Raw genomic sequence first — 17,690 nt, 5'->3', positions numbered from 1 at the left:
TTCTGCTCCCCACCCTATATACCACTGTGCTTCCTGTTCCCTCCCCAATCCGTGAAATGCCACACACACACACAGGCTGCCTGTGCCACTTTTGGCACCTATGGTGCAGGTTAGCCACCCTCCTCTAGCCCCACTCCTCAGATTGGTCACAGTTCATTTCCCCTTTTACCTTGCTATGGTACACCAACTGCAACTGCCAGTAGAACATGTTTTCCAAAAGAAGTATACCCCAGCTAAGGCTATGTGAGCTATGAGCTGGACAAGCCTCTTTAGGGCAACCACTGGTTGCAGCAGATCCTCCATAGATGCACATGCAGTAACCAAACAAGTAATTCTGAGTTCCACTGTAGACTTACCTCAGGTGTGTTAGAACAGCAGGTAGCATTTCAGCCAGCTCATCCATGCTAGAGTACTGGTATCTAAAACCCAAGAGAGAAAGAGTCAGAGAATCTCAAAATATGTGATCAGATCTTAAATTAGAATCTACGAAGTCATTCAAAGATAGGAAAGCCAAAGATGGTCCACTTAGCTCAGGGGCGGGCAAAATATGGCCCGTGAGGCCATTCTATCCAGCCCGCGGGCCCCCTAAAAAATTTAGAAAATTAATATTTATCTGTCCTTGGTTCCTGTCAAAAATGACAGGAGTCAGGGGCATTAGGACCCAGGGGGAGTCCTGGAGGACTCCTGCAGCAGCAGGGCCAGCCTGGCCCTGCCCCTCCCAGCCGGAAGCCCCAGAAGCATGGGAAACTCAGGTAAGGGGGAAGGGGTGGAGGGGAAGGGCAGGGGAGGACCCCGAGCAGGGAAGGAGCTGGTGCTGAGCATGGGGAAAAGCAGCCCCTCCCCCACCCCGTGGCCAGCACCCCACGCGCTGCAGCTGCTCGCAGCCCATGTGGGGCTGCCTGTGCCTGCTCAGGACAGCCCTGTGTGGGCTGAGAGTGGCTGCAGCAAGGAGTGCTGGCCATGAGGCGGGAGAGGGGCCACTTTTCCCTGCACTTAGCACCAGCACCCTCCTTGCTGGTGAGCAGGGTGTCAGAGCTGTATGCTGTCCCCCACCTGTACCATAGGGCTGGGAGGGGCACTGGGAATGAGCGGGTGCAAGAGTCAGTGGGAGCACTGGGCCTGCATCAGTGTCCCAGGGTCAGTGCCAGCGGGGCTCAGAGCAGGGCGGCAGGAGTATGGGGGTCCTGGCTGGCAGGGGCTCTGTGGAGCCAGGCCAGCTCCCCCCTCTCCCTGCTGGTGCAGCCCAGCTCGGCTTCAGTCTCCCGCCAGCCTGCACCCCGCTCTGGGCCCCACTGGTGCTGGCCCTGGGACATGGTCCCAAGACAGTGACCGGGGGCGGGGCACCTGTTAAAGGGCAGGGCTACCCATACGGCCTTCGACAGCTTGCTAAAACTGGGTAAGCGGCCCTTCGCAAGAAATAATTGCCTGCACCTGACTTAGCACATACCCAAATGCTCTTTTTGCAGGGACTCTGCAGAATGTCTATACATTATGGATCGTAGTCCTTGAAGCCACAATGTAGAGAGAACTGTAGGATGTGGCATGTATATCAGAGGAAGAAAGGATAGAAAGGTAGAGCTGTGGTACTCAGTGGTACTCAACCTTCCTACCCTGCATGATAGGTAAGTGGCATGGGGTCAGTTTGTGGGCCAGATCTCATGGGTGGGGTTGGTCCACAGGACAGATCCAGCATTAAACTGGCAAGTGGGGTTGGTTCACAGATGCAATCTGCCACACAAGCCCAGCCTGGTCCCACATGCTGGATCTGGCTGTGGAGTGATCCTGAATGCTGGCCTGACCCCACACACAGGATTTGGTCACAGAGTGACTCTGTGTACTGGCTTGGCCCCACGCGCGAAATCTGCATGTGGAGCACCAGCATTAATTGCTGTCACTGCTCCCTCAGTGCCAAATATCTACACTCATGGGGAGCCCCATGAACTAGATGATACAGCCCTGTGGGCTGGAGGTGAAGCACCCTGCTTTATACCATTTGTACAGTATTTGAGGTCTCTTAAGAGCATGCTCTAAATCAGAAAGCTACCACCAGCATTAGCTATTACTGATGTAATCGACTTCTCTGCCTCAGACAGCACAAGCCCTGTGAAGCTGTAGTGATCCCTCTCCTCCGGTGGCTGGGCATGCACCCATTTCTGCCAGTGTGGGGAGGAATGTTGGCATCTCAACAAAATTGGGGTTTGAGAAATCTCTAGACATGACAAGGGGCTTCCTGAAGTTCTTACCCAGATGGGAAAGGGGGAGCCCCTTCCTGCTGGCCTGGTGCATCCACATGGCATACAGCGAAGTGCCGGGTGATTTCCTGCATGTCTTCAAAGTTGAAGAATGCATTAAAACAGGATTTGTCTGCAAGAGATAATAACAAATCATGAGCCCCTATCACTGCCCTAAACCCCACTATGATGCATCTTTCAAACAGCAGTACCATCTACCTGCACCAATTCCCCAATGCACTGCTCTGCTCTGCATCATTTGGACGCTTAACAGCTTGGGGCATGCTGTGATTTAGGAATAAGTTAAATTCCAAGCAACTGCAATCTAGGAAGCAAACAGTGCCAAAACAGCAGCCAGGACAGCTAGAGTGGAGTCTAGAGGGCAGAAATAATCCCTCACTAGTACCACTGTCCAGCCAACTCCACTGCACAGCATACATCAGTGCAAACAGATACCCTGTCTATAGCAGCAGTTCTGAGTCTTTTCAGTCAGGGCACCCCTCCACTACATTTTTAATATGGCAGCACCACTGTTGGTGCTGTCTCAACTTCTCAACTGGATGCTGCTGCTGCCAGATAAATTGCCCCATATGCCTGCTGCACAGCCAGTCCGGAAAGGGCATGTGCCATGTGCGCATGCTCCTCCTGCATTAGGGCTCTCTGATAAACCTAAAGCAGACAGAGCTGGCTCAGACTGTAGACTTTCCTCCCCATGCTCCTCCCTAAAGCAGAGGTGCAAAGGTAGAACTGTCCTATATGCCTCTGTTTCTTGGAGAAAGGAATCAGAACTCATAGTTTCATAGATGTTATGGTTGGACGGGACCTATTAGATCATTGAGTCTGACCCCCTGCCCCAGGCAGGAAAGATTGCTGGGGTCAGATGACCCCAGCCAGGTGTCTGTCCAATCTTCTTTTAAATACCTCCAAGCAAGGAGACAGCACCACCTCCCTTGGAAGCGTATTCCATATTTTGGCAACCCACACTATAAAGAATTTTTTCCTGGTGTCCTGATGATTTTTGAAAAAAAAAAAAAAAAAAAAAATTGCAAGCTTGTGGGCACAAGCACCCTTCTTCAATCGTAGAAGAAAAGATCATAAAAGTTCTCCTGCTTCTTGGAGAGACATTTGGGTGGGGGATGGGGAGGAGCTGGACTGGGAAAGGCCTTAGCCAGCTGTGTCTACTTTCAAGTTATCAGAGAGCCTTAATGCAGCAAAAGTGTGTGTGTGCTGCACTTTTACCTGGCTGTCACCACTGCTATGGCAGTGTCTGCAATGCAGCACCCCTGAGGGGGTTTCATGGCACCCCTGCAGTGCATTGTCTTCTAGTGGGACTCAGTATTGCCCCACTAGACTGTAACTGGTGTCTGACCAGCTGCCACATGAAACTGGACCTTCACATGCCTGATGAAACAATGTAAGCAAGCGCATGCGAGTCTTTTAGTGCAGCAAGACTTACGGTTAAGGCCAATGTCATGGTAAGTAAGGATAACAGGTCTGTTCCCTTTTGGGGTGCCCCGCATGGTGACATGCACAACTCCAAAAGCAGTCTCAACGTTGTGCTCCTGCAGAAAGACAAGAACAGAAGCCTAGCTGCTCTGTATGACGAACAATGCTAGTAGACTCCTGCTGAGAGCTGTAGGGAGTCCCAAACATGGACAGTAGCCCTTGGCAGGAGACTTGGGCCATGTTTCACATTTAAATGGCTCTCTACACAACTTGTCACTAGTATAGGCTAAAACCCAAACCTAGCTTGCAGCTCCTCTGAGTATACAGACAGACTACCAAGTGAAACACGTTTGTTATAGGTTATGGTTCCACAACATCTAGCATTATGAGGCTCTGACCTCTATGTACTACTGCAATATTAACTTATAAAAAGTCTCTCGCTGTGTCAACTCACATAACTGAACTGTTCCAAAATGTCACTGGGGCAGGGGAAAGGGGATTATTGGTGAGTTTTAAGATGGCTGAAGAGTCAAAACTGTGCTTTGCAAGTTTTTCCACTGATACAATAGGTGGTGCCTTGGGGGAGACACAGCTGTTGTCTAGGATGTTGTGTACTTCCTTTCTCCTCTGCCATTTCTTGGCTTTCTGAGCAAGATGGTTCTCTCTGAAGTGGGCTATAGCTTGATGTATATAGTGCAGCGCCACTGAGACCTGTTACCAGCCAGGACTTCCTAGTCTGTATGGTTGATGCCACCCTTCTTGAGGTATGCTTTCAGGGTGTCCTTGTAGCACTTCCACGGGTCCTCTTACCACGACTGAGTTGACAGAAGAGGACTTGCTTCAGGAGACAAGTGTCAGCCATCCAGACACAGCAGCCAGCCCATCAGAGTTAATGTTTCACGATCTTTGCCTCAATGCTAGTTATGTTAGCTGCAGAGAGGATGCTGGCATTGTGCAGTGGTCTTCCCATCTAATGTGAAGGATCTTCCTGAGGCAACGCTGGTGGAACCACTCCAGAAGCTTAAGATGGCTTCAATATGTCACCAACGTCTCACACCCATAGAGGAGCATGGAGATAACCACTGCATTGTAGCCCATGATCTTAGTTTCCATCTGCAGATCTTGGTTGTTAAAGACACGGCGAAGCATCTTTCCGAAGGATACACTGGCACAGTATGTTTGGCACAGCTATGTTTGATTTCTACATCAAGACTAACTGACTAAGAGAGGTGGCTGCCAAGGTATGGGAAGCGCTTGACATTTTCCAGGGGCTCTCCACCAATGGTAATTTGTTGGGGGAGGGGGCAGCTTGTGCTGGGGCAGGCTGATGAAGCACCTTGGTCTTCCCAATATTAAGGGAGAGTCCCAGGCTATGACAGGCACCTGAAAAAGGTCAAGGGTGGGCTGCAGATCAGTCTCAGTGTGCACAAGGACAACAATCATCAGCATCTGAAAGTTGGTGATGCCAGTCTTGGTAACTTTCATTTTGCCGTGAAGGAGCTGCAGGTTGAAAAGCTGACCGTCCATTTGATACTCAACCCCAATTCCGGGAGGAAGGTGGTCATGGATGAGAATCAAAATCACAGCAAGATAGATGGAGAAAAGGATTGAGGCAGTGATGTAGTCCTGCTTGACACCAGTATGAATGGTAAATGGGTTTGTCTCTGATCCACTGACAAGGATGGTGGTGGTCCCATCATGGAGTAGCCTGAGGATGCTGATGAACTTCAGTGGACAACCAAACCTAGCCAGCACCTCACAGTAGCTTGTAACTGACTAAACTCTGCAGTGTGCTTACCTGAGTTGGGATGAGGGAGAGTGCTTGGACCCATGCTTTGGGGGTCCCAGGAATTGGGGCATGATGAGCATTTGTGGTTGACTAAGGGAGTAAGAATACAACTGGTTGTTAGAAAGGTTGTTTTTATTGAACAAGCAATGTAAGGCAGTTCTTTGATAAAAAAGTGCGAACAAAATGAAAGAAAAAGGGACAGCAGAGTTTTGAGTGCCCAGCTGCAGCAGTTGGGGGCAGGAAGAGGGGGAGTGAAGAACAATGGAGATTCCTGGAAGATTGACTAGGGTGTGATAATGATGACAAAATGACAGAGTTCAAGATCCTAAGGGATGGACTGGATTTCAAAAAAGCAGACTAACAAACTTCAGCACTAGGGGGACAGAGTCCCCTGGGAGGCAAGTCTGAGGGGGGAAAAGAGTTCAGAAGAGGTAGCCATACTTTAAGGAGGCTGTACTAAGGGCACGGGAATTACCCTGATGCAATGGAAGAATGGAAGGTGCAACAGGAGACCAGCCTGGCTAACCAGCAAACTCTTCAGTGAGTTGAAACTCAAAAAGAAATTCTAAAGAAAGTGGAAACTTGGTCATATTACAGGCAGTTTTGACTTGCGGCATTTCGACTTACGGCGCTCCGCCATTTACACCCATGTTATTACTTATGGCACTGGATTCTCGAACTTATGGCACTACAGGGCAATTTACAGTGAGAAAAATAGAGCAGCAAAACAAACATCCCTGGATCAGTTTCTCAAAAAGCCATCAAGTAGCCCTAGGTCTCCCCAAAAATCTCCCCAAAGAAGCCCTTCTGAATTCCATGACCCTGATGAAGGTATTCCTTCAACTTCTGATTAAATCAAATTTTATGTGATTAGTTACTGTATTACCCTGTTTAATCGATTTATATACAGTACACTTTAGAATGCTTTGTACTGTACAGTGTATATCATTTATAGTTGATTAAATAGTTGATTTAAATATAGTGTTTATGGTCATTTCTATAAAAAGTTGGAAATCAGGCCCTTGGTCAGGAATGTAACTCCCTATTATAACATTATTTCTATGGGAAAATCAGATTAGACTTGCATCATTTCAATTTACAGTGCCTTTTCCAGGAACGTAACCCACTATCAGTGCGAGGACTGCCTGTACTAGGGATGAGTATAAGAGTATCACATGGGCATTTAGGGAGAAAAATCAGGAAGGCCAAGACATGATTTAAGATGCAACTGGCAAGGAATGAAAAAGGGGTTCTATGTCACAAGTAAGAGAAAGATCAAAGAAAGTGTATGTCCCTTACTGAATACAGGAGGCAACCTAGTTATGGATGATGCAGACAAAGCTGAGGTTTTAAATGCTTTTTTTAACTTCAGACTTCAAGAATAGAGTCAGCTACCAGATAAAAAGCAAAATTGTAGTCATTAATGATAAGGAAGGAGACAGCCTAAATTTGTGGAAGAACAGGTTAAGGACTATTTGCAGAAACTAGATGCTTTTAACAGGGCAGGGCTGAATGGGATATACTCTAGGGGGCTGAAGGAATTGGCTGAGATAATTACAGAGCCATTGGCTATCCTCTTTGAGAACTTGCGGAGCTCTGGTGAGGTCCCAGATGATTGGACAAGGGCAAATATTGTGCCCATTTTTCAGAAAAAGAAAGAAAATCCGAGGAATTACAGAATAGTCAATCTGACCTTGATGCCTGGACAGACCATGGAGCAGAACCTGAAAGAATCTATTGTGAGGCACCTAGAGGAGAACAAGGTGATCAGCAGGGATCCTAGTTTTCTCTGTTTAAAAATAGCATATTATCTGATAAAAACCCAGCAAATTATCTAATTAACCCCCCCACCTCATTTTTCCATGATTAAAATGAAACACTACTACATATATAGGTATTAGCTGAACACAATGTTTTGTTGATATATTTACAATTTTAAAGCAATGTGGAAGCCTGCCAGTACCTCAATCACTATAATAAAATAAACTGTAATTTCCTATATATTTTGGCATTTGATTTTGGGTTTTTAATCATGGAAAATCAGAGCTCCCCCTGTCCCCTTCACACACCAGGATGCAGGTCCAGCTGCAGCTGTCCCCTCCCCACTTCTTGTGGTGCTTAGCAGCCCTGATATGCCAGTACCTGCCTATGCCATTGCCTCTCACTCCCCAACCACAGCCCCCCACTCCTGCTGGTGCCCCTCACTCCCCAGTCACAGACTCCCAGCCCTGCCAGTGCCCGTCACTCTCTACCTACAGTCCCCTAGGACCTGCTGGTGTCCCTCACTTGCCACCCATGGTCCCCTGGACCCTGCTGGTGCTCTTCACTCCCCATCCACAGCCCCCTGGCCCTGCTGGTGCCCCTCACTCGCTATCCAAAGCTCCCCCCTGCCACTGATGCCCCACACTCCCCACCCACAGCCCCCCCCAGCCCTGCTAGTGCCACTCATTCACTACCCATGGTTCCCTGGACCCTGGTGGTGCCCCTCCCTCCCCACCCACAGCTCCCCAACACCTCCAGCCCTCCCAGAGGGGACCTACAGCTTCCAGGGCTATAGGGCCAGGGACCAGGGTCTGCAGCACCCTGTCCCCAAGAGCAGTGCCTGAGACCCAGCTGCCACCCATGGGAGGTGGTGGCTGCTGTGGCAGAGTAGAGCATGGAGCCAGGCTTCCCTTCCCCTATGGGTAGCATGGCAGGAGTGAAGCCTGTGGGATGGGGGGTGAGGGGGGGTGGGGGTGGTGTGGGCTGCCCACTGTGGGCTCAGGGCTCCCCACCCTGCTGTCCTCCCCCTGGAGCCTCCGTGGCCCAGCGAGTGAGACTCAGTGTGTCAGGGCAGAGTGGAACCAGGCGGGAATTAAGAAGCCATGGTGTAGATGGGGTGTAGGGGAGGTGTAGATGGGGTATAGGGGAAGAGGAGCCCCACAGAGAGGTTTTGCCAGGAAGTCTGAGATCATCTCCCTGGGAAACCAACTCCCAAGCAAAAGAAAAAAAAAGGAACACCAAAGTCATGGTAGAAAAAAAGGCAACATAGGAGAGTGACTAAATGAGGTAACAATAGCGCCTCCTTAGCCCAACCACACATAGGGAAGACATCACCACATTGAGGACCGAGGCCTTACAGCACCTCTCATCGACAAACAGGAACTGGAAATAAACTAGTTTACCTTTTTTGAAGAGAAATATTTATCCCAAACATTTATACCGAGCCCAACCCCAAGATTCTCTTGCCCATCCTCATGCTCTCCTTTTCGGCCTGTGCTCCCGACTGATCTGCTTTTTGATTCCTGTCCTTTCTGTTGCTATGTTGCCTGTCCCCTCCCCGCTCTGATGTGTGCCACACCTTGGGTGGTCAGAGAATGGGCACATGCCACTTGTGGCATGTGTACCACAGGTTGGCCATCCATGGTCTAGGAAGCCCTTATTCCTAAGGAACAATTTTCTGATCTTGTCCATTATCTGGAGAGAGGTAGAATGATATGATGGCACCTAGTAGGATCATTGGCTGGGGAAACCAACTGGAGAAATTGTCGTTACTGTTCTAGATCAGAAAAGCAGGGAGAAATTTTTTCCAGTTTTTCATTTCTTTTGCAATCTGGCTTCCAACCTTGTGCTTATATACAGCCCTTTGTAGGGCTGTATATTATTAAAGAAAATAACAACACAGGGTTTTACCGTTGGCTATGATGTATATGAAAAATCAGATTTGAGACCTGTTTCATAGATTTCATTGATACTAGGGCTGGAAGGGACCTTGGAATATCATCGAGTCCAGCCCCCTGCCCCAAGGGCAGGAAGTCAGCAGGAGTCATAGGATCCCAGCCAGATAAACATCCAAATTTCTCTTGAAGGTGTTCAAAGTAGGTGCTTGAACCACCTCTGGAGGCAGTCTATTCCAGACCTTGGGGGCTCGGACTATAAAGAAGTTCTTCCTTATGTCCACCAGACTGAAATGGTCCTGGACGAGTTTGTGACTCTTTGACCTTGTCATCCCATGGGGCACTCTGGTGAACAGACGTTCCCCCAAATTCTGGTGAGCAGCCACCAGATCACCCCTGAGCCTGCGCTTTTCCAGGCTAAAGAGTCCCACAGCTCTCAGCCTCTCATCATAAGGTCTGTTTTCCTGACCTCTGATCATGCGTGTGGCTCTCTTCTGGACTCTCTCAAGCTTCTCCACATCGTTTTTGAATTGTGGAGCCCAAAACTGGACGCAGTACTCCAGCTGTGGCCTCACCAAGGCCAAGTACAATGGGAGAATGATGTCTCGGGATTTGCTTGAGAAACATCTATGGATGCAAGCCAGCGTTTTGCTCACTTTACTAGCTGCAGCATCACATTGAAGGCTCATGTTCATCTTGTGGTCAATCATGACCCCCAAGTACTTTTCGTCCATAGTGCTAGCCAGCGTAGCACTGCTGAGCCTATAAGGATGCTGAAGGTTTTTCTTCCCAAGGTGGAGAACCTTGCATTTTTCAGTGTTAAACACCATCAGGTTCTTGTCTGCCCATTTCCTGAGCCTGTCAAAGTCAGCCTGGATTGCCCTCCTATCCTCAGGTGTGGACGCTTTACCCCAGAGTTTGGTGTCATTGGTGAACTTGGCTAGTCCGCTTCTGATAACAATGTCCATATCATTAATGAAGATGCTGAATAGTGTTGGCCCAAGGACAGAGCCTTGAAGGACCCCACTGGTCACAGAGCACGACAATTGACTTCCGTCAACCACCACCCTCTGGGTCCAACCATGGAGCCAATTCCCCAGCCAGTGGATCATGGGGAAGCCAAGGCCAGTTGGCCAGTTTCTCCAAGAGTCGATCATGGGATACCAGGTTGAAGGCTTTTTTAAAGTCAAGATATATGACATCAATCTCTTCTCCCTTGTCCAGGTGATAGGTCACTTGGTCATAAAAGGAAATAAGATTCATCAAGCAAGACCTACCCGCAACAAACCCGTGCTGGCTATCCCTCAGGATGTTGCCATCGGCCAGTCTGTTAAGAATGGTCTCTTTGATAATGTTTTCTAAGATCTTCCCTGGGATAGAGGTCAGGCTGATGGGCCTGTAGTCCGCCAGATCTATTTTCCTCCCCTTCGTGAAGACAGGCACCACATTGGCCTTCTTCCAGTCATTGGGCACTTCACCAGAACGCCAGGAGTTCTCGAAGATCCGTGCTAGTGGCTGACCTATGATGCTTGCCAGCTCCTTGAGTACCCTGGGGTGTAAGCTGTCAGGGCCAGCTGACTTGAAGGTGCCCGGCCTCTCACAGTGTTCCTTCACAAGGTCAGCATTGATGGAGGGTAAGGAATCATCCTCACCCAGGTGTTCCTGTCTTGTAATGGGCAGGGGCGCCCCTTGGGACTGGTGAAAAACTAATGCAAAGTACCCATTTAGCAAGTTGACTTTTTCCTGGGCATCGGTCGTCAGTTGTCCCATCTGGTCTAGCGGGGGTCTGATGTTGCCCTTGCTTTTCCTCCAGCTCCCCACGTATCCAAAAAAGGACTTTTTATTGTCCTTGATACTTGTAGCTAGTTGGAGTTCAGTCACAACCTTGGCTTCCCTGGTTTGCTCCCTGCAGGTCCGGACCAGTGCAGAATATTCCTCCTTGGAGGTGGATCCGGTCCTTCATCCTTTGTAGGTCTTTCTTTTTAGACGCAGGAGGTCCACTAGTTCCCTGGAGAGCCAAGGGGGCTGCTGTGCCCTTTTGCTGCCTTTCCTCCGAGATGGAATAGGCTTTGCTTGTGCACCCAGGATTGCTCCCTTGAGGAGCAACCACTCATCCTGAACTCCCCTCCCCTTTGGGTCATGGTCCCTTAGGGCCTCACCTACAAGCCTCCTGAGCTTGTCTTCAATTTCAGGAAAGCTGACAGACTTCTGTATTGCTAACTAACTTGCCAGCTTTACGGCGGATGGTGAAGGTGATCAGCTCATGGTCACTGTCACCCAGCTTCCCTTCGATCGTTAGGTCACTGATTAGGTCATCCCCTGTAGCCAGTACCAGATCAAGCAGTGCTTTATCTCGTTGGCCCATCGAATTCTTGCATCAGGTAGAGCTCATCCACGCATGAGAGAAAGCTTTGTGACCGCTCTGATTTGGTTGACCACTCTTCCCACAAGATGTCAGGGTCGCTGAAGTCTCCAGTGACAACCATGCACCGGGAGCGCGCAGCTTCAGTCAATTCCCTAGCGAACTCCTGGTCAAGCTCTTGATCCTGGGTAGGAGGTCTGTAATACACTCCCACCATTGTGTCCCCTGTGCTGTGTTCCCCATGGATTTTAACCCAGAGGGTCTCCAACTGTCCACCCTGGACACCAATGTCAGCCTGCAGGGACGTGTAGCTTTCCTTGACATAGAGAGCTACCCCCCTGCCCCTTTTGTCCACTCGATCCCTCCTGTACAGGGTATAGCTGTCTACACCTGTGGTCCAGTCATGGGTGGAGTCCCACCAGGCCTCTGTTATCCCTATGACATCGTAATTATTTGTGGTAAGCAGGAGGACAAGTTCCCCAAGCTCCTGGCATTTGTGTGCAGGCAGGCAAGTGTCTCTTTAGGGGCCCTTACCTTGCCCACAGCTCATTCCAGGGCTGGGGTAGGGGTGGGTTCCCCTAACTGCCTTGACCTGCTGGCTTTGCAAGGGTTGCTCAGCAGGCCAGCAGTGGCGCTAGTCCCCCCATCCTCCAGCGGGCTTAGTTTAAAGCCCGGTGGAGCAGGTCAGCCAGTCTGGCTGAGCAGAGCCTCCTCCACAACGAAGAGAGGTGGAGGCCGTCCCTTCCCAGCAGCTCGCTGCCTCTCTCACCAAAGAGAGGACTGTGGTCATGGAAGCCGAAGCCTTCCTGATGACACCAGCCCCGTAGTCTTTGGTTTACTACCTCAATCCTCCTTTCCCTCCTTAGCCCGTAGCCTGAGACTGGGAGGATCGAAGAAAATACCACTAGCGCCCCCAAACCCTTTAGCCCCACTCCCAAATCCCTGTAGCGCTTCCAGACCCAGCTGGGATTGCTCCGAGCTGTGTCATTTGTGCCCACATGGATAAGGAGCATAGGTTAGTGGTCAGAGGGCTGGAGGAGTTTAAGGATCTCTGCAATGTCTCAGATACAAGTTCCTGGGAAGCAGCAGACTTCCTGGACTAAGGGGTCAGAGCGGCAGATTGCCCACTCAGGATGGAGTCTCTCACAACAAACACTTTGCGCTTTGTCTTAGGGAGAGTGGGGGCGGTAGCTATAGTTGAGCCTGTGCTGTTTACTGGAGCTGGCAGCTTAGCAGGCTGTACTGGGGCTGCAAGAGGTTTGTACCTGTTGCAAAGCTCCAGCAGGGTGGGGACCTTGGTGTGGCAGGCCTTGGGGGCCCTTGGCCACCTTGGTCCAACCCCTTCGCTGGACAGCATGGGAGGTCCCTGAGTCCTCCCTTGTCCTAGAAGGCAACTGTGGTCTACCCTCCACCTCCAGGGGGTGAAGGGCCTGGTAGTAGGAGTCGATCTCCCGCTCACCATCCCTGATGGCATGCAGTCTCTGGACTGTGGCCCGGAGCTCCTCCAGCTGGTGCACCAGAGACCCCAAAAGGGAGTAGACCTCACAAGGGGAGTCAAGGAGTTAGTCTGTTAGTCTAAGGGTTTTGTCTGAAGCTCTCTGACTATGGTCCAACACCCTGAATTGATACAAGCTGTGGAAAATTTAAAAGAGAAGGCCAGGAAGACCTATGTCACTGTGCAAACCAATTCTAAATGCATAACTAAAGTTTTAACGGAAGTCGAGAATGTGGCCCATCAGAGTTGGTGGGAAAGCTTGCTAGGATGGTCACCAAGAGCCACTGGAGTATTAAATACAATGTTGCATCTAATAATTGTGTTGATTTGTATTGTTGGTGTGTTGTTTATAATAACCTTAGCCTTATATTGCAAGATAATGTGTGCAATGTATAAACTGAATATAAAAATTGTAGAGGCTAAACAGTGGCAACACATGCTTTAGAGTGATACCCTAATAAACTGGGTATCAAGTGGGGGAAATATGTTAGAATATGTTTTAGAATATATTATATCTGTACTATGGTATACTTATGCTAAGCTGCCATTTTAAAATGTACTTCCATTTTATAAAAAAAACAAGCAATAAGGATGTGTGTGTGTGTATGTGTGTGTGCTTTGGGTGTGTGATTGATAGCTGGATAATTTCAGCAGGTATTAGACAGACTGGTATGAAATATTTGGAGTAAAAAAAGATAACTGTCAGGATGAAGTGCAGGTGGTAGTCCGGGAATGTAGAGATGATACGAATAAGAACTGAAAAATGGACTGGAATGTAAAGACAACACGTAACCAGTAACAGAGTCCAAAAGATGAGCACATGTAAAGAATTGAGTGGTGACTGGTGGAGAAGTCTCTGGGCATTGATTGAAGTCTGCCTCATTGAAGATAAAAGGGCAGTGAAGGCCAAGCCCAGATGGATGCCTTAACCAACATCATCAGCCTATCTGCATGTCGAGAGAATTGAAGCCGGCACCCCTCGACTGAACACTGCCTTGAAGAAGCCTGCAACTGGCCACCGCAGCGTGACTCCAAGTGCTGTGGATAGGTGACTTAGTGTAGATGGTGTGAATGAGTAAGAGTTATTTTTATATAAACTGTTAAGTTTGCCTCAGTTATACATATACTATGCAATAAACCTTGGTTTGCTGAACCCGTGCGTTGGTCGTTTATCCAACTGCAGTACACTATTATGATTTGTTTTTTTTCCCCTGGTTCTAAGATGGCAACCCCCCCACTCCCAAAAGGAGTCTTTGGGGGGGAGTGTGGGGAGCAAGGGAAAGAAAGACTTCTGGTGGCAAATGTCAGTCCTTTCAAAGTTTTCTTTAGTTGAGGGTTGCATGGGATCATATCAGGTGAATATAGAGGCTGAAGCACTTGTGGGACGACTTTTTTTCTCTTCCCTCGCCTAAAGAAAATCTTGAAAGAAAGAAGATTTTGTAATGTAGAAACCATAAAACAAAACGTGACTGAGCAGCTTTTAGCAATTCCACAAACTGCTTATCAGAGGTGCTTCCAACAATGGCAGAAACGCTGGGAGAAGTGTGTGGCTGCAGAAGGAGCATACTCTGAAGGAGATTAAGCTGAAATTCCTGTAAATAAAATATTTTGAGTTGATATTTTGAACCACCCTTGTATGCTTCTTCTACCCCCAGACCAACCATGACAAACCCATATTAATATCCCTAACATAGTAAATACCCCTGGCTAAGCGTGACACCTATGCTCTGCAAGAAGATGGAAAGACCTCTCTCTGTATGCCATTTCATTATTTAGTTTATGGCAACACAATCAAAGCGACTCCAAGACACTATCGTTGTGTCCCTCATGGCTAGGATGACCACAAAGAAATCCACGACATCATCTGGGAAATCTGTAACACAGCCTCCCTCCCTCCCTCCGCCCCCGCACCTGTGGGCCTCATGTTCTTATAAATCGTGGGGGTGCAGCTGTGTGCTGGGCAAGCAGCAGTGCCTGTCTGCCCGCTTGCAAGGTGCTCCAAGCTGCTCGGACTCCCAGCTAGAGTGCGACCCACACCCCTGCACTTCAAGGACTCTCATAATTCCCAACAGCCTGAAATCCATGACTGTCCCAGCTAATTTGGGACATAATTCTACTCATGAACATCACAAGGCTGAAGCACAGTCTTACCAATAATTTCCTGAGGACTTCAGAACAACAGAGGTATTTGGCCTGGGGGGAAACTCTGCAACCCAGCTGGATTCTCAGTCATAGCTGCCTTTATTGTGATTCTTTGACATACAAAAGCCTGAACTACAAGTAATACAGAAATTCAAAATTTACTTTTTGGGGCTATAACTTATGACTCCATCACACTTGCACATTCTGGGCACAGCAGCAAGAGGGTTTTTTGGAAATGCTTTTCAACAGTTTGCTTTTACAATCTACCATAGAAGAGAGAATTGGAAAATAGCTGGCAACTACTTTTCTGAAGCATCTGAACAGCTAGAGGTGGTCTTGTCACTGGCATTGCATGACTGAGCCCCCGGGGCAAAGGCAGCAGGGCACAGAACCCCAAGTCTGCAGTGGGCAACCTGCCTCTGCCCCCCCGGGGGTGTGCGTAGTTGCAGGGAGTCACCTCCTTCCTCCCAGCACCTCTAGATGATCTGCCCTGGGGCCCCATTCATTGCAGCCCTTGCTCCTCTCTCCCCCCCTCCCTCCCTCCCTCCCCCCCCCTCCCTCTCTCTCTCTCTCTGTGGGCCTAGATCAACCACCCCTCCCTGCCCCTTCCCTCTCCCCCCACCCCTTCTTCTCCACAGACTTACCAGCTGGGAAAATCCAGAGATCTGAGGGTTCAATCGGGAGATCATGAGTTGGAATTATTTCGACTTAGAAATCCTGAGTCTTGTTATGTTTTCCCAACAGTTGGCATTACTGGAGTATACAAGAAAATGCCCCTCAAGATCTCCTCACCAGGCAGCACATAAGGCTAGGATTTGCATTGTTACAGTGAACTAAATGGTACATAAAGTAGTGCTGCCTGAGTTTAGCAAATTGTCGAATTAATTGGTCCCCTGTGACCATTTTACTTGAAAAATTACAGACTGGCTATGGAACAATAGCTACAACAACAAACATGGCACAGCACATCAGAGAGCAAGTGCAGAAAACAAGCAGTCAGGGCAAACTGGGCAACCATGTCTAGTGCCAGATTCAGGCTCCATAATAAACAAATTAGACTCTACTGGCAAACTTTCAGCCAACACCATATTAGCTACCATGGATATTACATATCTGTATACCAACATCACCCATGAGGACAGATTACAAGCCACAAAAAACATTATCCCTTATGATAATGACACTGCTTTTGTTTCCACTGCATTCTCCTCTCCTGCTTTGTCTTCCTATACAACTAGTTCAGATTTGGAGATTCTCTGTACCTATAAATGAAAGGTACTCCCATAAGTACATGCATGGCACTCGAAAATGCCCATATATTCATGGCAGGCTTTAAAGTCCACTTCCTCTATAGCTGCTCTCTCATTCTCCTGGTATATCTAAGATATAGTGATGACATCATCATATGGACACATGGGAAGGAGTCTCAAAAGAAATTCCATTAGGCCTTTAACTACTCCCATTCCTCCATCAAACCGACTCTTGAATACTCCATCCAGAATATTCATTTATTGGAAACCATTATAAAATTTTGCAATGGTCAGAGCACCATCCCATTATATTGGAAACCAACTGACCACTACAGCTGTCTCCACACCACCAGCTTTCATTCTAAGCACACCACAAGATTCACTGTCTACACACAAGATCTACAGTACAACTATATCTGGTCTGATCCCACTGACTGAAATGCATACATCAGATCTGGAGCAGGGATTCCTACACTTATAATAGGGGTCTACCTAATTTGTGGGGGGACTTAGGAATTTTCATGGGTTGATTGCAGTAGCGTAAAGTTCTAATTCCACGGTCACTTCATGGTGGCCCCACCTCTTGGAGCTAACTGGCAGAGAAGGAAGGGGAGAGGGAAGAAGAGGGAGCAGCTACCATCTTGATTGCTGGCTGCCCTTTCACTGGCACAGAAGAGGAGGGATGAGGGGAGGGGAGGGATGAGGGGGGAGTGGCCATCTTGTCTGTTGCCCTTCAGGTTGCCCTGTCAGCTGGTACTTTCCCCTCCTGGCAGTGAGGACCACTGACTTCCACTGGGGACCCAGAATTTTATTTTTATTAAGGTGGGGTTTTTTGGCTGCTTTTGTGGATTTTGTGGACAATCCCAGATTTCATGGTTTCTGTGAAATCAGCGAAACTGCAAATTAAGTAGGTCCCAACTTATAATAGGATCCAAAACTATAGCCACTCCAATCAACAGAGCCAGACTTAGATTCCATTCTGACCTGCTAGAACAGCAACCCCACGACAAGGAAAAAAAAATAATCTCATCTACAGCCACCAGTTTAAACACATCAGACATCACTAATGGTCTCCAACCCTTTCTGGAAAATGACAACCATCTCTAGGCAGCCTTGGGGGACAAGCCTGTCCCAGCTTATAGGCAGCCCTCAACCTCAAACAACTTCCCTCCAGCAACAGACTACCTAACTCCTATTCTCACCAAGTTACCAGGCCTTCCAGCTGATGCCAGCTGCACTCCTTTCTCATCAACACAGACCATATAATCACTGGACCAAATAACTAAGATTATAGTAACACCCAGAGTCATTTACCTGTT

At 48.6% G+C, this 17,690-nt stretch overlaps 1 protein-coding gene across 13 annotated transcripts in view; it reads right to left on the bottom strand.

Annotated features, from left to right (window-relative positions):
* NDRG3 (NDRG family member 3) overlaps positions 1–17,690 on the bottom strand; it is a 104,065-nt gene that overhangs the window by 37,436 nt on the left and 48,939 nt on the right. For 5 of the 13 annotated variants that reach the window (XM_006266043.4, XM_059733301.1, XM_006266045.4 and 2 more), the window contains 3 exons: positions 3,688–3,793; positions 2,244–2,364; positions 357–419 (listed from right to left, as the gene is read on the bottom strand). In XM_006266043.4, coding sequence (XP_006266105.1) covers positions 357–419; positions 2,244–2,364; positions 3,688–3,793 — 290 coding nt within the window. The other 8 variants (XM_059733299.1, XM_019485595.2, XM_019485593.2 and 5 more) reach the window with 6 other exon arrangements.

This window comes from Alligator mississippiensis, chromosome 9 (assembly GCF_030867095.1).
Source record: "Alligator mississippiensis isolate rAllMis1 chromosome 9, rAllMis1, whole genome shotgun sequence".
In the NCBI taxonomy this organism is placed as follows: domain Eukaryota; kingdom Metazoa; phylum Chordata; order Crocodylia; family Alligatoridae; genus Alligator; species Alligator mississippiensis.
This window is presented reverse-complemented; position numbering and strand designations above follow the sequence as displayed.